The following is a 21,386-nucleotide window of genomic DNA, read 5'->3' as shown; positions in this document are numbered from 1 at the left end:
ATTCTGGGGGCTTGTCTCCCTGGTTGGAGGACCCCTTGGCTGGAGAGCCTCATACAGAGCTCAAAGAGATTTCTTCAGGAGAATCTCTGCAATTGAGATTATTCTCCCTTTTGTGTGTCACTTCAAACTACGACACAATTGCACTCATCTCGCAAGCTAGTAAAGTAATGCTCAAAATTTTCCAAGCCAGGCTTCAGCAATATGTGAACTGTGAACTTCCAGATGTTCAAACTGGTTTTAGAAAAGGCAGAGGAACCAGAGATCAAATTGCCAACATCTGCTGGATCATGGAAAAAGCAAGAGAGTTCCAGAAAAACATCTACTTCTGCTTTATTGACTATGCCAAAGCCTTTGACTGTGTGGATCACAATAAACTGTGGAAAATTCTGAAAGAGATGGGCATACCAGACCACCTGACCTGCCTCTTGAGAAACCTATCTGCAGGTCAAGAAGCAATAGTTAGAACTGGACATGGAACAACAGACTGGTTCCAAATAGGAAAAGGAGTACATCAAGGCTGTATATTGTCACCCTGCTTGTTTAACTTCTAAGCAGAGTACATCATGAGAAACACTGGACTGGAAAAAGCACAAGCTGGAATCAAGATTGCCAGGAGAAATATCAATAACCTCAGATATGCAGATGATACCACCCTTAAGGCAGAAAGTGGAGAGGAACTAAAAATCCTCTTGATAAAAGTGAAAGAGGAGAGTGAAAAAGTTGGCTTAAAGCTAAACTTTCTGAAAACTAAGATCATGGCATCTGGTCCCATCACTTCATGGCAAATAGATGGGGAAACAGTGGAAACAGTGTCAGACTTTATTTTGGGGGGCTCCAAAATCACTGCAGATGGTGACTGCAGCCATGAAATTAAAAGATGCTTACTCCTTGGAAGAAAAGTTATGACCAACCTAGATACCATATTGAAAAGCAGAGATATTACCTTGCCAACAAAGATCCGTCTACTCAAGGCTATGGTTTTTCCAGTGGTTATATATGGATGTGAGAGTTGGACTGTGAAGAAATCTGAGTGCTGAAGAATTGATGCTTTTGAACTGTGGTGCTGGAGAAGACTCTTGAGAGTCTCTTGGACTGCAAGGAGATCCAACCAGTCCATCCTAAAGGAGATCAGCCCTAGGTGTTCATTGGAAGGACTGATGCTGAAGCTGAAACTGCAATACTTTGGCCACCTCATGTGAAGAGTTGACTCTATGGAAAAGACCCTGATGCTGGGAGGGATTGTGGGAAGGAGGAGAAGGGGACGACAGAGGATGAGATGGCTGGATGGCATCACTGCCTCGATGGACATGAGTTTGAGTGAACTCTGGGAGTTGGTGATGGACAGGGAGGCCTGGCGTGTTGTGATTCACGGGGTCGCAAAGAGCTGGAAAAACTGAGCGACAACTGAACTGAACTGACTATGTAACATCTCTGTCCCTCATACATGTCTTATTCTGTCTTATTGTGGTTTCTTCTTTTTATCTTTAGTTGCAGAATATGTTTCTATAAGTCTTCAGGTCATTCTCATAGAGAGTTCTGTAACTATTTGTGATTTTGGTGTGCCCATGGGGGGAGGTGATCTCAGGGTTTTCCTGCTCTGCCATCTTGGCCCTAATTCCTTTCTCTTTACTTTTAAAGGCTTGGTTAACCAATTTATAATTTTTCTTATGATAAAGTCAATTATTTTAAGGTCAGTTTAACTAACTCTGTAAGACTGAATTGTTAGTAGGCTGAGATGAAGCAGATTAACAGGGTAGGAGAGCAGGATAAATACATACACAAATTATATTTCAGACAGAAATTAAACAATAAGAGAATTACCAAAAGAGTGCTATACATATTAAAAAATTGGAGGGTTTTTTTAAAATCTAAATTTAGTATTGGTCTTGAAGAAAGTGTTGATTTTAACAGGGATATTGAGGGACACATTGGTGGCTCTGTTAGGGTACTTAATACTAGCTGAAATAACAGACAGACCCTCAAATCTCAGAGACTTAATCTAACAGAGATTACCCCTTGATCGTGTGAAGTCAGATGAGAGTCAGTTAGCTCTCCTTCGCTGCCAGAGTCCAGCTCCAGCAGCCAGGGAATCAACCTGAAGAGATGAGCGGTGTCGGCGAGAAACTATGCAGGCTCTCATTTTCTTGGACTGCATATTTATTTCAAGCTTAAGATTCTCTTTTATACTTTTACAAAAGCATTAGGTCAGAGGTTTGACATTTTCAGTTCCTACTGACCCAGATTTGTTGTCTCCATAAATCATTGTTGCCCCTCAAAAGGAGTTCCTGCCTCAGCAATTCTCTTATCTACTTCTTCTCATGTGTCCTTGTGAATACATTGAAACTCATGCTAATGTCTGAGTTCACTCAGACTCACGTCCATCGAGTCAGTGATGCCATCCAGCCATCTCATCCTCTGTCGTCCCCTTCTCCTCCTGACCCCTATCCCTCCCAGCATCAGACTCTTTTCCAGTGAGTCAACTCTTCGCATGAGGTGGCCAAAGTACTGGAGTTTCAGCTTCAGCATCATTCCCTCCAAAGAAATCCCAGGGCTGATCTCCTTCAGAATGGACTGGTTGGATCTCCTTGCAGTCCAAGGGACTCTCAAGAGTCTTCTCCAACACCACAGTTCAAAAGCATCAATTCTTCAGCACTCAGATTTCTTCACAGTCCAACTCTCACATCCATACATGACCACTGGAAAAACCATAGCCTTGACTACATGGACCTTTGTTGGCAAAGTAATGTCTCTGCTTTTCAATATGCTATCTAGGTTGGTCATAACTTTTCTTCCAAGGAGTAAGCATCTTTTAATTTCATGGCTGCAGTCACCATCTGCAGTGATCTTGGAGCCCAAGAAAATAAAGTCTGACACTGTTTCCACTGTTTCCCCATCTATTTGCCATGAAGTGATGGGACCAGATGCCATGATCTTCGTTTTCTGAATGTTGAGCTTTAAGCCAACTTTTTCACTCTCCTCTTTCACTTTCCTCAAGAAGCTTTTTAGTTCCTCTCCACTTTCTGCCATAAGGGTGGTGTCATCTGCATATCTGAGGTTATTGATATTTCTCCTGGCAATCTTGATTCCAGCTTGTGCTTCTTCCAGCCCAGCGTTTCTCATGATGTACTCTACATGTAAGTTAAATAAGCAGGATGACAATATACAGCCCTGATGCACTCCTTTTCCTATTTGGAACCAGTCTGTTGTTCCATGTCCAGTTCTAACTGTTGCTTCCTGACCTGCATATAGGTTTCTCAAGAGTCAGGTCAGTGGCATTCCCATCTCTTTCAGAATTTTCCACAGTTTATTGTGATCCACATAGTCAAAGGTTTTGGCATAGTCAATAAAGCAGAAATAGATGTTTTTCTGGAACTCTCTTGCTTTTTCCACGATCCCCCTCCCAAGTCATCATTTGTGCTACTCTCTCTGTCTTTAGTAGGTTTGTTGCTGCTACTCTAGGAGATGCAGTTGAGACTTAAGGCTGTTTCCATCTTTTCTCATTTTGGAAATTTCTTTGAATACTGTGTTTCACACCATCTTGTATCCTGCATGAAAGCATGTAATTTTTAATACTGTCTGAACTGTGTACTTTCTGGAGGCAGAGACTACCTCATTGAAAAAGTCCTCATGGGAACTTCCCTGGTGGTCCAGTCGTTAAAAATCTGCCTTTTAATGCAGGGGATGTGGGCTCGATCCCTGGTCAGGAACTAAGACCCCACATTCCCCAGAGCAACTAAGCCACTGTGCTGTGACTAGAGAATCCATACACCATGATGAAAGATCCCATATGATACAACAAATACCCGATGCAGAAAAATAATTATTTTTTTAAAAAGTCATCGTGTATACATTACTCACAAAAGTGGTGCACTACTTACCTCACAGAGCTGTAAAGAGATCTGAATGAGGTAATTTTTGTAAACTTCTTAGTACATAGCACATGGTGTGATCAATATAAAATATATTCTCATCAATATAAAGATTGACAAGATAGTTTAATTTTTTTTTTGTACTTTGTACTGTGTCTTCAAAATCTGTGTATTTTACTGTTAAACACATCTCCCTTCATATGAGTCATGTTTCAAGTGGTCAGTGGCTCCAGGTGGCTAATGGATGCTGTTTTGGATAGTGTCGCTGAAAATGCAGAAACACTGAAAATGCGGAAATAGCAGACATAAAGCCAGACATAAAGCAGACATAAAGCCCCTTTTGGGACCATGGGAGAGTGGCTCAGGGAAGAGACTTGGAAGATACATTCCTTCTCCAAAGCTTACATTAAGATCTCTTGGAGAGGAAATGGCTGTGGCCCACCTGGATGGCAAAGGCATTTGCTGAAATTTTGTACGTTTAGACTGGGAGGTAAGCAAACCATGTGCTTGCATGTGGAAGAATTTGAAAGGAAATCTCCCTCTGCGATGTAAGGGAAACTTTCTGGAAAGCTGCCCTTAGGGATGCCCATGAAAACCTGCTACCCTGCTGGAGTGGGTCTGCCACTGGGTCAGCCACACACCACAGGCTGGGAAGGTGCCCACGGGCAAGGATGCTAACTGGCAGCTGTACCATGGAAACAATGAGAAAAATCCTGGAACCAGAAACAGAGTCCCCTCCTCTCACAGGGTTGTTTTGATACCCTTCATTGGTTCTGGTTGGCAAAAGACAGATGTTTAGAGTCCTGTTCAAGAATCACAAAGGAGGGCAAAAAGGGTAGATTTGGAGCTGAGAGGCAATAAAATGACCATTAGCAAAAAGCATAGCTTATATATGTGTTTTTACATTTATTTATTTTTAATTGAAGGATAATTGCTTTACAATATTGTATTGGTTTCTGCCATACATCAACATGAATTAGCACAACTTATATTATCTGCTTTATAGATGGAAGTATGATTCTCAATAGTGCCTTCTCTTACCTAAGTGAAATTCCTACTATGGAATCATACTCTACTCAAAGTATCAGAACTTTTTCCTGAAAGTTGGTGCTAAAAAGTACATGTTACTTCCAGTAACTTGAGGATATGTTAACCTGAATACACTGTCAGCTTAGTTAAGTGGAGCATTCTGGTTATCAGAGGACAAAAATGGTATTTTAGTGATAGAGAAGGGAGATGGAGCAGAGTAAGCCCTGGACACTAACTAGATTCAGATAAATTCCAAGGAGATGATGTAATGGACAAGAGGCTTTGCACATTTTTAAAGCTTTCTGATAGGTATTGTTGGATACCACTTTCCTTTCTTGCCTTGCCATATTCCAAGACAAACATTGAGAATTAAAAAAAAAAAATAGTAGAGTATGCCTTTGAATGAATGTTTTGGATACTAAGTGCTTTACTCTAAAATTTGATTGTGAGAATAAGTTTTAGCTCTAACAGAGTAAACCTTTTTTTTGTTGTTGTTTTTTGTTTTTTTGCATGTAGGATAAATCAGCCAGCAAAGAAAAACCTAAGACACCAGGAAGAATTTTACCACAGTTGGCTACGGTAATTTATGTGTACACTCCCATTGGGTTTTAGCCCTTTTAAAAATGTTTATTAGTTTTCAAACTTGTAAATAAGTAACTAAACTTATGATTTTGAATTTTGTGCTCAATTTGATTATTTTCTGATTGAGAAATTATGAGGTGCACATAAAAAAACTTTTAATAAATGTAAACTATGATTTCCTACTATTCTCTACTGAATATTTTAATATCTGGAGAGAAGTGTTTCCAAGGTGGTCTAGCAGAAAATATTTCACTGTTGGAATTAGGGAGTAAAGCTGGGGGTTACGTCTTGTCACTAATGGCTCTGCCATCTAAAGGAGTCACTTACCTCTCTGAGCCTCAGTTTCTGAGTTTGAAAGTAAGAAGGGTTAATGATTTTTGAGATGCATCTTTCAACACTGAAATTTACCATCTTTTTAAAATTTATCATTATGACTATAAATTGTCATTGTTCTGTGGAAGAGGCAGTTAACAAACATTTTCAGTTGACAAGTACTGGGAAAGGTATACTTGACTGTAATAAATTTTTTCCATTTAGTAGTTATATTGACTTTAATGACATTTAGTGTGCTCTTGTAACTCCTGGAAGTTGAGCTTAAGTGGAGGATCAGTGCAAATAATGATGTTTTTTTAAAAATTATGATAAAACATGCATAACATACAATTGATCATTTAAACTGTTTTAAATCTATAGTTCATTAATATTAAGCACATTCATATTGTTGTACAGCCATCACCACCATCCATCTTCAGAACTCTTTTTATATTGCCAAACTGAAACTCTATACCCATTAGACACTAACTCTCTGTTTTGCCCTCTCCTCAGTGCACAGCAACCAGCATTCTTTCCATCTCTATGTTTTTTCTTATTCTAGGTACCTCATGTAAGTAGAATCATACAGTATTTATCTTTTGATGTCTGGCTTATTTCACTTAGTATAATACTCTCAAGTTTCATCCAAAGGATTATTTTTTGAAAGATATTTTAAAAGCTGAGAACAAACTATAAAATTGAATTTGTGTTGCTTTATACAGAAAGATTCCTGATAATTTAAGATGGGGGGCATTTTTCACTTATAAAACTTGACTTACTATTCTTAGATAAAGTAAATGAACATTTCAAAATATACATTTTAACTGAAATTTTTTTTTAATAATGCCAGATTATGCTGCAAAGTTCCATAGAATTGAGACGTATCTTTTCTGTGGTTCTGCAAAATCTATCTTAAATTTTCTAGCTTAAAATAAAGGACTTGAAATGGAATAGACACATGTTTAAAATTTGATAAATTTTAAAACAGAATTACCTTCAGTTTGTTGCATCTTGTTAGTATACAGATTTAGAGATGTAAACTCAATTAAAATTTTCTGACTTACTAGTCAGTTGCTGAGTTGAATACTAATCCTTTCTTGTCATTGGCATATACTAGTCTGAAATGCTTTTGTTGGCTAATTTACACCTGGTTTTATGTTCTTATTTGGCCACATCTTGCATTTTTCAGCATTCTTTGAGTTTCATGTGTTTTAGGGGAGATCATATCTTTTTTTTCAATTTCTACCTAATCAAGTCTTTTAAAATTTTTTTAATTTTTTAATATAAACTTATTGAGAGATCATATTTTTAAGAGATTTTGAAAAGTCCACTGACAAGCGACTAAGAAACTTTTATTTGAATATTAAAATTTGTTCTTGGATAAAATTTTCCAGCAGTAGTTAAAACATAGAGTGATTTTCATTACTGGTCTTTGTTTCTGGTGGTGATCCTTGTTGAAATCAAGGGTAACCCAGTGCTGGGAGCTCTGATCCTCTTTGAGCTGGGGACCTGATTCTGAACCTTTGTGAACATCTCACTCACCTGAAATCCTTTATGGAGCAACATCACTGCAGAAGATTGGCAAGGCAGATGAAAGGATGGAAAAGCATTGGCTTACTGTCTTAGCTTACTTTCCTGTGAAAGAAGAGCTTGAAAAAAGGATTTGTGTGCAACGACTTCACTTTCACTTTTCACTTTCATGCATTGGAGAAGGAAATGGCAACCCACTCCAGTGTTCTTGCTTGGAGAATCCCAGGGATGGGGGAGCCTGGTGGGCTGCCGTCTATGGGGTCGCACAGAGTCGGACACGACTGAAGTGACTTAGCAGCAGCAGCAGTTTATTTAAAAGTAGCAATAAAGGATTGGGAAGAGTGAAACTAAAAGCCAGTGCCAACATGGGCTATCAGGTTCTGGATATGAAAGGAAGACACAGATTCAATTGTCAATGCTTAAAAATAAGTACATTTTACTTTAAAGGCTGCCCATCTGGGTTTCTTGAAGAGCCATAGGTTCTAGCAATAGTAGGTCTGTATTCTGGCATTGTAGTAGCTGGCTTGAGCTAATTAACTTCCATTTTTGAAGACAGAGGTTTTCTCCTAGGCCACAGTCCCCAAGGCCCTGTAATGTTTCTTAGCACTGAAGCTGGGTGCCAGTTAGCTATCATCACTAGCTTTACTCTCTCTTTTATGATACTTGCCAGAATTGTGTAGGTATAAGAATTTATGACCCCTGCCTTAAATGACAGAATGAACGTGTGAGTTGCCAGGGTAATCTAGCTGCTAAAGTCATGAGAATAGGAAGATCCTCTGGAGCTGGAGTGTAGAGGAACTCATTAGCATTGGGTCGGGCAAGATGGAAGGCTGAAAAATCACTTGCCAATGTCGGGGGCTGAGTAAACTCTGCGGAATGAATACCCAAGTTAGGTAACAGGCACCCATATCAAACCAACAGCAGAGCACTTGCTAATTTATTCCAAATGTCACACACCATGCCATTCACAGGCTTTAATATGATTTGCTGTTGGGTGTTTATGCCTTCAGTTCAGTTCAGTCACTCAGTCATGTCTGACTCTTTGCGACCCCATGGACTGCAACATGCCAGGCCTCCCTGTCTATCACCAGCTCCTGGGATTTACTCAAGCTCATGTCCATTGAGTCGGCGATGCCAGTCAACCATCTCATCCTCTGTCATCCCCTTCTCCTCCCACCTTCAATCTTTCCCAGCATCAGGGTCTTTTCAGAAGAGTCAGTTATTCACATCAGGTAGCCAAAGTATTGGAGTTTTCAGCTTCAGCATCAGTCCTTCCAATGAATATTCAGGACTGATTTCCTATAGGTTGGACTGGTTGGATCTCCTTGCAGTCTAAGGGACTCTCAAGAGTCTTCTCCAACACTACAGTTCAAAAGCATCAATTCTTCGGTGCTCAGCTTTCTTTATAGTCCAACTCTCATATCCATACATGACTACTGGAAAAACCGTAGCTTTGACTAGACGGATCTTTGTTGGCAAAGTAATGTCTCACCTTTCTAATATGCTGTCTAGGTTGGTCATAACTTTTCTTCCCAGGAGGAAGCATCTTTTAATTTCATGACTACAGTCACCATCTGCAGTGATTTTGGAGCCCCCCAAAATAAAGTCTGACACTCTATTTGCCATGAAGTGATGGGAACAGATGCCACGATCTTAGTTTTCTGAATGTTGAGTTTTAAGCCAACTTTTCACTCTCCTCTTTCACTTTCATCAAGAGGCTCTTTAGTTCTTTACTTTCTGCATAAGGGTGGTGTCATCTACATATCCGAGGTTATTGATAATTCTCCAGAAAATCCTGACTCCAGCTTGTGCTTCATCCAGCCCAGCGTTTCTCATGATGTACTCTGCATATGAGTTAAATAAGCAGGGTGACAGTATACACCCTTGACATACTTCTTTCCCAATTTGGAATCAGTCTGTTGTTCCATGTCTAGTTCTAACTGTTGCTTCCTGACCTGCATACAGATTTCTCAGGAGGCAGGTCAGGTGGTCTGGTCCATCTCTTTAGGAATTTTCCATAGTTCTCTGGATCCACACAGTCAAAGGCTTTGGCATAGTCAATAAAACAGAAGTGGATGTTTTTCTGGAACTCTCTTGCTTTTTCGATGATCCAGCGGATGTTGGCAATTTGATCTCTGGTTCCTCTGCCTTTTCTAAAACCAGCTTGAACATCTGGAAGTTCATGGTTCACGTACTGTTGAAGCCTGGGTTAGATAACTTTGAATATTACTTTACTAGTATGTGAGATGAGTGCAATTGTGTGGTAGTTTGAATATTCTTTGATATTGCCTTTCTTTGGGATTGGAATGAAAACTGACCTTTTCCAGTCCTGTGGCCACTGCTGAGTTTTCCAAATTTGCTGGCATATTGAATGCAGCACTTTCACAGCATCATCTTTTAGGATTTGAAATAGCTCAACTGGAATTCCATCACCTCTACCAGCTTTACTTGTAGTGATGTTTCCTAAGGTCCACTAGACTTTGCATTCCAGGATATCTGGCTCTAGGTGAGTGATCATACCATCATGATTATCTGGGTCATGAAGATTTTTTGGGTATACTTCTTTTGTGTAGTCTTGCCACCTCTTCTTAATATCTTCTGCTTCTGTTAGGCCAATACCATTTCCTTCCTTTATTGTGCCCGTCTTTGCATGAAATGTTCCCTTCGTATCTCTTAATTTTCATGAAGAGACCTCTAGTCTTTCCCATTCTATTAGTTTCCTCTATTTCTTTGCATTGATGACTGAAGAAGGCTTTCTTATCTCTCCTTGCTATTCTTTAGAACTCTGCATTTACATGCTTATATCTTTTCTTTTCTCCTTTGCCTTCACTTCTCTTCTTTTCACAGCTATTTGTAAGCCTTCCTCAGACAAACATTTGACTTTTTTGCATTTCTTTTTCATGGGGGTGGTCTTGATCCCTGCCTCCTGTACAATGTCATGAACCTCTGTCCATAGTTCTTCAGGTACTCCTAAATATCTAATCCCTTGAATCTATTTGTCACTTCCACTGTATAATCATAAGGGATTTGACTTAGGCCATGCCTGAATGGTCTAGTGGTTTTACCTACTTTCTTCAATTTAAGTCTGAATTTGGCAAAAAGGAGTTCATGATCTGAGCTACAGTCAGCTCCCAGTCATGTTTTTGTTGACTGTATAGAGTTTCTTCAACTTTGGCTGCAAAAAATATAAGATGTCCTAATTTGTTTGAAAAAATGTTGTATTTATATATTCTTATGAATTTATGAAAAAAAGCCTTTTTTCTGATCTTGTTTTGTTGATGCTATCTGAAATTTCATATTTCAGGTGAGTACAAAGCCCCAGTGGCAGCAGGCGGCTCCATCGTTCCATTTGAATGTAAAGCAGGATGAAGATATTCCAGAGCAGTTTAGTGTTAAAAATGAACAGTCGTATGGTAAGAACTCTAATATTCTGTCTTAGATTTAAGGAAATTTCCTGGAGGGAAAAAAAATTACAACATGTAGTTAAAGCAATGAAACTGGAAAGTTATAATTATGTTTATATCAAGTGGAAAAATTTACCCCAAAAGTGTTTCCTCAGAAAATACTCGATTTCATGTCTTACTTTCAGACTGTTGCAAATGCTATAAAAGCTGATATTTTAGGAATTGCAATGCTTATAATAAAACTTTGATTAACTGTTTTCAGAATTTGCCTCTGTGTCAAAGACTAATATTTTTTCTAAGGGGGATTGTAATAGGTTGTAAACATTACTTCTAAATTATTCACATTAATATTTTTATTTTGACTTATTAGATTGATTACAGTAAATGTTAATGTCTTTTCCTCATAGTTCTTTAAATTTGCTAAAATAATTTTATATTCTGTGTTTATAATAATTTTAATGTTAAGAAGGTTCTATGTAAAACAGTTGAAATTTATTTGCATTTATCAATAATATAAAATTAATTGAGTATTCTTGAAATAAAGGTTTCTATTATGATGACATCAAATGAGATTAGTTTAACTTCAAGAAAGGAAATGTGGTTACTTAAGAACTTAAAGAATGTAGGTTTTTCATTAAATGGTGCTTCGGTGTTTTATTTTAACTAGTTAAATATTTTAATTTACCTTAAAGATAACTAATCTACACCATTTTTTTTCCTTTCTTAATTCAAGCTGAATACAAGGAACGCTTTGGGAAAAAGGGTAGGTTACTTGACCAGATTGATGATAGTCGTGCTGGACCATCTACTTCCAGAGGAAAGAGCAAATCTCCACATAAAGAACGAGAGAACTTCAGAAGCACTCTTGTGAATATCATCATGTAAGTTCTGTGAGCTAACCAGTGTGTGTTACCCTGATTAGAGCCCTTGGAAACTCTTTAATCTAAAATTATAAGAATTCTGTGCATCTCTAAGGATTCCTGAAAGCCTTATTGGAATGAGGTTAGGTTACAAATAATGAAAGATTGAGCTTAACTCTATTAAGGCGTCCCATTTTTAAATATCATGAGCTGAAAAGGTATGCTGATGAGAATGCTCAGTAAAATTCTGTATAGGGATAGAAGAGAGTTTTACTCAAGCCAAATTTAGGACTATAGTCTGGGAGATGCAGGTTCAGTATGGATCTGAATTCGTAGTCCTCTAGACTACAAAATGGGGGAGGCTTGAAAAGGCAAAAATCAAGAATTATATTTGGAACTGGCAAAAAGGAAGGATGCTTGTTCAGTAAGGGTTGGTTGGGGTACAGAATAGTTGCATAGTTACATGGACTTGTAGCTGACAGCTGCTAGCAGGTATTATTTTGAGGTATCCTTGAGGTTGGTAACAGTTCAGAAAATACAGGTCCTCAGTTAAACCACATCCACCTGGCTCAGTTTTAAATGCCTAAAACAGTTACTCCATTTAGATTTTTAAATTCGGTCTTCTCTTTAATGAAATTCAGTCTTCTCTTAATGGTTAAAACAGATGTACAACACATGTTTGATAGGTCATAAGACAGGCTGTTGGAGTTGGCATGAAGTTCAAGCCAAATCATGTATAAGCCAGAATGACTTCCCTGAACCTCAATATGTGAAAATTTCTTCCATCAGGTGTCAATATTAGTACTTGATATTGGTTGAAAGAATGGGCTTTCTGGTTTTAGATATGGTGGTTGGTGGAAGATTTAGGGCAGTTTTTTTCCCCATCTTGTTTATGCAGGTGGTGTGGTGAGTTCCCTGTAGTTGTAGATCTTTTTGTGCGTGAAAGGAAGGAACTGGGGTAGTGATCAGCAGCATGGTCAGGGCAGGGCTTGCCCAGTCTAAAGTGCAGATCTAAAAAAAATAAATAAATAAATAAAGTGCAGATCTGTTTATGGAGTGCGATGCAGATGCAAGTTACCAGTTCCTCTCTGCCTGTTTTTTTTTTTTTTTTTTCCCCCCGTTGCTTGGTGCTAGTTGTTCAGTAGCCCGTTTCTTTCAGTATGACTCAAGGTGCACACATTGCCATTTGTGAACAGAGTTTAGTGACACATTGCATTAGGTCACTCACAGGAAAGCCCCGTTTTACTGTGCCCATGTGACATCTTACTGGCTGGATAGGCATCTTGAGGGGAGGGCAGTGGTCACTACATGCCACAAACAGAAGGCAGTTTTGTGGGCCCCTGTGCAGTTAGAACCCAGGCAGGAGCCTCTGTGGAGTGGCTAGGAGTTGGCTTTTGCCAGGCACCACTGGACTTTACCATCTTGGTCCACTTATACCATTTTTTTTCAGTTAAGCTCTCTCAGATCACACAAACTATAAAATCAACATTTCAAGCCATGGGTGGGTAGGCATCTGGTTACAAATTCTTAGCAGCGACTCTTTCACTTCCCAGTGTCCTGGTCAAAACAGATGGTCTTTTTGACACTACGTTCCTGTGCCTGTCATTTTTGGTTCTCTGCTGGTTGGGGATAGAGCCCATTTTGGGTTTCAGCTTTATACAGGGGTGTGAATTTTCCATTTAACTCTAGCCTACAAAATCATCCCCTAACCCACATGAACATTAAAGTCCAAGGCTCTCCCCCACAAGGGCAGCCATAACCTCAGGGCTTGGCTGTTCTCTGCCTTATCATTCCATCTTTTTCCTCTTGAGTATTTCCTTTTTCCTTGAGAACTTGGCTATGCATTCAAAGGAACTTTGTGACATATTATTCAGTATTTATAGAATTGTACGGGGAGATTTTCAGATTATCTTTTCTGCCGAGTTTTAAGAAACAGAAGGCTCTTTTTAGCCATAAAACTCATGTCCATTGAGTCAGTAATGACATCCAACCGTCTCATTCTCTGTTGCTCCCTTCTTCTGCCCTCAGTCTTTCCCAGCATCAAGGTCTTTTGCAATGAGTCAGTTCTTCGCATCAGGTGGCCAAGGTATCAGAGCTTCAACATCAGTCCTTCCAATGAATATTCAGGATTGATTTCCTTTAGGATTGGCTGGTTTGATCTCCTTGGTGTCCAAGGGACCCAAGAGTCTTTTCCAACACCACAGTTCAAAAGCATCTATTCTTCGGTGCTCAGCCTTCTTTATGGTCCAACTGTCAAATCTGTACATGACTACAGAAAAACCATAGCTTTTAGACAGTCCTTTGTCAGCAAAGTGATGTCTGTGCTTTTTAATATGCTTTCTAGGTTTATCATAGCTTTTCTTCCAAGAAGCAAGCATCTTTTAATTTCATGGCTTCGGTCACCCTCTGCAAACATTTTGGAGCCCAAGAAAATAAAGTCTGTCACTGTTTTCCATCTCTATGCTATGAAGTGATGGGATCAGATGCCATGATCTTACTTTTTTGAATGTTGAGTTTTAAGCCAGCTTTTTCACTCTCCTCTTTCATCTTCATCAAAAGTTCTTTAGTTCCTCTCTGCTTTCTGCCATTAGAGTGGTGTCATCTGCTTATCTGAGATTGTTGATATTTCTCCTGGCAATCTTGATTCCAGCTTATGTTTCATCCAGCCTGGTGTTTCACATGATGTACTCAGCATATAAGTTAAATAAGCAGGGTGACAATACACAGCCTTGATGTACTCCTTTCCCAATTTGGAACCAGTCTGTTGTTCCATGTCTGGTTCTAACTGTTGCTTCTTGACCTGCATATGGGTTTCTCAGGAGGCAGGTAAGGTGGACTAATTACAATTCAGTCTGAGTTTCTGGACTTCAGTAGCATGTTTAACCCCATTATTAGTTATTGGTATTCTTATATATGTAGGCTTAATTCTAACAGTTTATTTTGTATTTTCTATTGACTATATGTTGCCTTATTTAATCTTTTTTATTATTTCTATTGAATTGAATTTTCCATTTTCTTCCTTTATTCCTGTTGTCTTAAAAGTTATAAAATGTATTTTTATTGTTTTAGTGGTTATCCTATCATTTGAAACTATATATTATAATTTATAGGGGGCTTCCCAAGTGGCACATCGGTAAAGAATCCACCTGCTAATGCAAGAGATGCAGGTTTGATCCCTGGTTTCCGGAAGATCCCCTGGAAGAGGAAACGGCAACCCACTCCAATATTCTTGTCTGGGAAATAATCCCATGGACAGAGGAGCCTGGCAGGCTACAGTCCATGGGGTCACAATACTCTGACGCAACTGAGCACACACATGCACACACACCCATTGTAATTTATATTTTCTTAAGTTTAAAATGCATTTGATTCATTTTCTCCCTGAGTAATATGAAAGGACTTTGGAGTGCTTTAGCTTAGCTCTGAACTTTCCTTGCATTTTTCATATGATTGCTTATTTTATTTCTACCAATATTTCTATAATATTTTAGTTTTACCAAGTCCTTAAATTCCCCATACTCTTTTTTTTTTCCAAAGTTAACACTTACTTAGATTTACTAACATGTCTTCTAATTTTTTAGAAAATAGTCTTTGCATCCTGCTTCTTACCTCTAGGTTCATTTTCTTTTTTGCTGAAGTCCATCCCTTAGTAGCTCTTCCAGTGAGAAGCTGTAGAGAGTAAATCCAAAACTTCCATTTTATAAAAGTCTCTACTAATTTTGCCTTTCTCTTGAAATGATGAGTAAGCTGGCTGCAGAGTTAAAGGATAATAGTAATTTCCCCCTACAAATCTGGAAAACATTAGATTGAAAAATATTAACATTTTCCCCATTGGGTGGTGATGGTTTAGTCGCTAAGTAGTGTCTGACTCTTGCACCCCATGAACAGTAGCCTGCCAGGCTCCTCTGTCCATGGGATTCTCCAGGCAAGAGTACTAGAGTGGGTTGCCATTTCCTTCTCCAGGGGATCTTCCCAATCCAGGAATTGAACCTGGGTCTCCTGCATTACAGACAAATTCTTTACCAACTGAGCTACAAGGGAAGCCTCCCCTAGCTTTATTGACAAATAAAATTAAAGTATATGATGTGATGACTTAATATACGTTGTGAAAGAATTTCTACAGTCAATTTAGCACATCTATCACCTGACATATTTAAGCCCCTCCCTTTTTTTGATAAGAATCCTTAAGTTTTACTCAGTAAATTTTATTTACACAACACAATATTTTCTATAGCCGTATGATAGCATGTATTATTGTTGATGAGAAGCCTGTGTTGCTTTGTTATTACGTTGCAATCTGTGTTTGTACAGTCAGTTTGTCTTTTCCTTTTTTTTCTCTGAATGTTATATTTTCATAGTTTTCTATATAGGCTTTAAAAAACACAGCTTTATTAAGATATAATTTATATACCATTAAACTCACCCATATTAAATGTACATTGAATGAATTTTAGTAAATTTCTATTGTTGTACAACCTTCACCAAAGTCCAGTTTTAGAATACTTCTGTCATCCATAAATTCCCTTTTGCCCATTTCAATTAATCCTCTCTACCGCTGGTTGCCCCAGGCAATCATTGATCTGCTTTCTCTCTCTGTAGTTTTATCTTTTCTAAAAATTCACATAAATGGAATTATACAGTATGTATGTATTAGAAATCCATCTTGTTTATTGTTTGGGGCTATTATAAATGATGCTGCTATGAGTTTTGCATGCAAGTCTTTTTGTGGACATATGTTTTCACTTCTGGGTAGACACCTAGTTGTAGAAATTCTGTGTTATGTGTTGATAGGAGGTGTGTGTTTAAATTAAGACAATTCTAAATTTTCTTTTGCAAATCATCATACTATTTTACATTCCCATAAGAATGAATAAAGAAGTTTCTAATCTCTCCACAGTCTTGCCCATGCTTTGTCTTTTGTTTTGTCATTCCAGTAAATGTACTGTTGTATCTTATCACTGCTTTAAGTTGTTATGTCTCTAATGACCAATACGATGGACATCTCTTTTGTAGTTGTTTGGCATTTGCATAATTTCTTTGGGGAATTGTCAATTTAAATCTTTTTGTTTTTCAATTTTAAACTTTTTGCCCATTATTAAAAATTGAGTTGTTTGTCTGATTATTGCATTGCAAAAGTTTTTTATATGTTTTCTATGAAGTTCTTTATCAGATATATCCTTTGAAACTATTTTCTTCCAGTCTATGCTTTATCTTTTAATTTTCCTATGGAATTTTTTAAAAAGCAAAAGTTTAAAGTTTCAAGCTTGATTTATTGATTTTTTTAATAGTTCATTCTTTTAAGTCATATCTAAGAAACTTTTCCTATCACAAGATTGTAACTATTATGTTTTTTAGATATTTTAGCTTAACTCTAGTTTTAGTTTTGGCTCTCACATTTATATGTATGCTTTATTTCAGCGTGTATGTTGTGAGGTAAGGGTTAAGGTTTTTTTTTTTTTTTTTTTTTTTTGCGTATAGATATCCAAATGTTTCAGTCCCATTGGTTGAAAAGGCAGTTTTCGTTAAATTACCTTGGCACTTTGTCAAAAATCATTTTACTATATATAGGTTTCTATTTCCCTTCAACTGTCTGTATTTACACTGCTATTATGTTGTCTTGATCTCTATGGCTTTATATTAAGTTTTGAAATCAGGTAGTTTAATTCCACAAAATTCTCTTTCAAAATTGTTTTGGCTGTTCTAGGTCTTTTGCATTTCCATGTAGGTACATTTTAATATCATCTTGTCACTTTCTTTATAAAAAGAAAAGCTTACTGAGATATAGTAGACAATGTATTGAATATATAAATCAATTTTGAGAGAATTGCCATTTCAATAATATTGAGCCTTCCAGCCCATGAACATGTTATTTTCCTCTATTGATTTAGATTTTATTTAATTGCTCTCAATAGTATCTTACATTTTTAATGTACAAATCTTAGACTTTAAAAAAATTATTCTTAAGTACTTCTCTTTTTGATGTGAATGAAGTTATTTAATTTCATTTTCTGGTTGTTCTTTGTCAGTATATAGAAAAATTGACTTTTGCTTGTTAATTATGTATCATGAGACCTTACTAGTTACTAGTTCTGGAACTTTTTAAAAGGTTCCTTAGAATTTCCTACATATCAACCATGTTCTCTGCAAATATAGATTTATTTCTTCATTTTCAGTTTAGATGTTTTTCTTTTCTTTCTCTTTCCATTTTGCTCTTGGTAGATCTTTCAGTACATTGTTCAGTAAAACTTGTGACAATGAAATTTCAAATCTTATGGGAAAGCATTCAGTCATTCACATTTATGTAGCATGTGAAATGTAGGTTTTTAAGATATTCTTTATTAGATTAAGGTAGTTTTTTTGTGAGGTTTTGTCATGAGTGGGTGCTGGATTTTTGTCAAATGCTGTTTTGATGTCCATTGTGATAATCATTTGATTTGTATTATTTTTTAGATATGGCAGTTCAGTTCAGTCACTCTGTGACCCCATGGACTGCAGCATGCCAGGCTTCCCTGTCCTTCAGTCTCTCTCAGAGTTTGCTCAAACTCATGTTCCTTGAGTCAGTGATGTCATCCAACCATATCATTCTCTGTCATCCCCTTTTCCTCCTGTCTTCAGTCTTTCACAGCATCAGGACTTTTTCCAATGAGTCAGTTCTTCACATCAGGTGGCCAAAGTATGGGAGTTTCAGCTTCAGCATCAGTCTTTCCAAGGAATATTCAGGACTGATTTCTTTTCGGATGGACTGGTTGGATCTCCTTGCAGTCCAAGGGACTTTCAAGAGTCTTCTCCAACACCACAGTTCAAAAGCATCTTCCGTGCTCAGCTTTCTTTATGGTCCAACTCTCGCATCCGTACATAACTACTGGAAAAACCATAACTTTGACTAAATGGACCTTTGTCGGTAAAGTAATGTCTTTGCTTTTTAATATGCTGTCTAGGTTTGTCATACCTTTTCTTCCAAGGAGCAAGCGTCTTTTAATTTCATGGCTGCAGTCACTATCTGCAGTGATTTTGGAGCCCAAGAAAATAAAGTCTGTCATTGTTTCCTTTACATTAATTGCTTTGTATATGTTAAAGAAATCTTGCATTTCTTTTAACTTCATCGTTATTTATTTTTGTGTAATCCCTTTTATACATTTGTTAAAATTTTAAGGATTTTCAAGTCTACAAATGAATAATATGACACTGTACTTATCTTGTGATGTTTTGGCTTTGGTATCAGAGCACTACTGGCTTCTTAAAATGAGTTGGAAAGTGTTTCCAACTACTCTATTTTCCAAATGAATTTGTGTAGAATTGGCATTAGTTATTCCTTATCTGTTTGATAGAACTTATTAATGAGACCATCTGGACCTGCACTTTTCTTTGTAAAAAGGTTATTACTTACTGATTCAATTAGTTCACTTGATATAGATCTCATCATATTTTTTACCAGAATTGAAAGAGACACATGTACCCCAATGTTCATCGCAGCACTGTTTATAATAGCCAGGACATGGAAACAACCTAGATGTCCATCAGCAGATGAATGGATAAGAAAGCTGTGGTACATATACACAATGGAGTATTACTCAGCCGTTAAAAAGAATTCATTTGAATCAGTTCTGATGAGATGGATGAAACTGGAGCCGATTATACAGAGTGAAGTAAGCCAGAAAGAAAAACACCAATACAGTATACTAACACATATATATGGAATTTAGGAAGATGGCAATGATGACCCTGTATGCAAGACAGGAAAAAAGACACAGATGTGTATAACGGACTTTTGGACTCAGAGGGAGAGGGAGAGGGTGGGATGATTTGGGAGAATGGCATTCTAACATGTATACTATCATGTAAGAATTGAATCGCCAGTCTATGTCTGACACAGGATACAGCATGCTTGAGGCTGGTGCATGGGGATGACCCAGAGAGATGTGGGGAGGGAGGTGGGAGGGGGGTTCATGTTTGGGAACGCATGTAAGAATTAAAGATTTTAAAATTTAAAAAATAAAAAACTGAAAAAAAAAGAATATTTTCTTTTTTATTTAAGTTGTCTAATTTGCTGGCATAAAGCTATTCAGATAACTTCCGTGTTCTTAGCCTTTGTGCTCATTTCCTCCCTTGGTACCTATTGACTGCAAGTCCAGACCTTTTCCAGGAGTCTCCGAGGCAGATTTCAATCTCTCCTGCATGAGTTATTGTCTATGGTGTTTTAAATTGTTTCATCTCTTCTGTATCTTCTTTTCATGTTCGAGAAATTTGTTGAAATAATTCCTCAACTGATGACCCTCTAGTTGCTTCATAATCATGGGCTAACATTACTACCATTTTCACAGAAAAACTTGAAAAAATAGATGTTTTTGTTACTATCTTGAACCAAAAATCTCTATTGATAAAGAGAAAAAATATCAATTTTGTTCTTTCATTTTTGCAAAATAAAATACATCATATTTTCCCTGTAACCAGGTAAAAGTGTTTCTAGCACTGTTTGATTTATTTCTGAAAGGAATGTTGCTTTGATGGAAAGAGCATTGCAGTGTAGAAGCACCTATGGATAATCAAACCCTTGTTTTTATATTTAATTAATGATGTGTAAAGGGGAAGTTATTTAATCTCTTTGGCGTTGTTTCTTCATCTGTACAGTGGGAATAATTATATCATTGTGCCCTGTAAGAGTAGGTGTATGATTTAGAGATAATATATGTGGAACTATTTAGGGCTTGACTAGGTGATCAGTAAAGAGCTTCTATTACTGTTTCCAGTGAGCAGAATTTTTGCCTTTGGCCGCAGAAAAATAGAGTCATGGAGTATTAGAGCTGAATGGATCTTTGTTCTGATGGCAAGAATTTCTGCAGCCTCTCTTGTTGCCCCCAGCCTCCTATCTCCTCCCCTCTCCCAACCTTGCTGCATCCTTTTAGGTCCATGTTACTCTCAGAGGATGAAATTTGAGTGCCGGGATTCAGAAAATTAGATAAGATAAGCATTTCTGCCATTAAAAAGAAAAACAACCCAGTTATTAAGGTCATATACTTTATAGTGGCAGAATCTGAGCCCAGAAGTCCTGATTCCTGAAGAACATGATGGTCAGTAGTATCTTTTTACTATGCAAACATAAAACAATAAGGTGGTTTCTTTTTTTTTTTCTTTTTTTTAACCTTCTAGTGCACTGATTTATTTATTTTTTTTTAATTTTTTTTCAGTTTTTTATTTTTTAAATTTTAAAATCTTTAATTCTTACATGCGTTCCCAAACATGAACCCCCCTCCCACCTCCCTCCCCACAACATCTCTCTGGGTCATCCCCATGCACCAGCCCCAAGCATGCTGTATCCTGCGTCAGACATAGACTGGCGATTCAATTCTTACATGATAGTATACATGTTAGAATGCCATTCTCCCAAATCATCCCACCCTCTCCCTCTCCCTCTGAGTCCAAAAGTCCGTTATACACATCTGTGTCTTTTTTCCTGTCTTGCATACAGGGTCGTCATTGCCATCTTCCTAAATTCCATATATATGTGTTAGTATACTGTATTGGTGTTTTTCTTTCTGGCTTACTTCACTCTGTATAATCGGCTCCAGTTTCATCCATCTCATCAGAACTGATTCAAATGAATTCTTTTTAACGGCTGAGTAATACTCCATTGTGTATATGTACCACAGCTTTCTTATCCATTCATCTGCTGATGGACATCTAGGTTGTTTCCATGTCCTGGCTATTATAAACAGTGCTGCGATGAACACTGGGGTTGCAGTTAAAATAACCCTTCTCTTTCCAACCATAGAATATCTTGACGATCTCTCACCACTCCTTTC

At 37.5% G+C, this 21,386-nt stretch overlaps 1 protein-coding gene across 1 annotated transcript in view; it reads left to right on the top strand.

Moving 5' to 3' along the window:
- Positions 1-21,386, top strand: part of DNAH7 (dynein axonemal heavy chain 7) — a 256,795-nt gene that overhangs the window by 20,000 nt on the left and 215,409 nt on the right. The window contains exons 3-5 of the mRNA XM_069574477.1: positions 5,415-5,477; positions 10,627-10,735; positions 11,460-11,607. Coding sequence (XP_069430578.1) covers positions 5,415-5,477; positions 10,627-10,735; positions 11,460-11,607 — 320 coding nt within the window. The remainder of the gene's footprint in view (positions 1-5,414; positions 5,478-10,626; positions 10,736-11,459; positions 11,608-21,386) is intronic.

Source organism: Ovis canadensis, chromosome 2 (genome assembly GCF_042477335.2).
Source record: "Ovis canadensis isolate MfBH-ARS-UI-01 breed Bighorn chromosome 2, ARS-UI_OviCan_v2, whole genome shotgun sequence".
NCBI lineage: Eukaryota > Metazoa > Chordata > Mammalia > Artiodactyla > Bovidae > Ovis > Ovis canadensis.
This window is presented reverse-complemented; position numbering and strand designations above follow the sequence as displayed.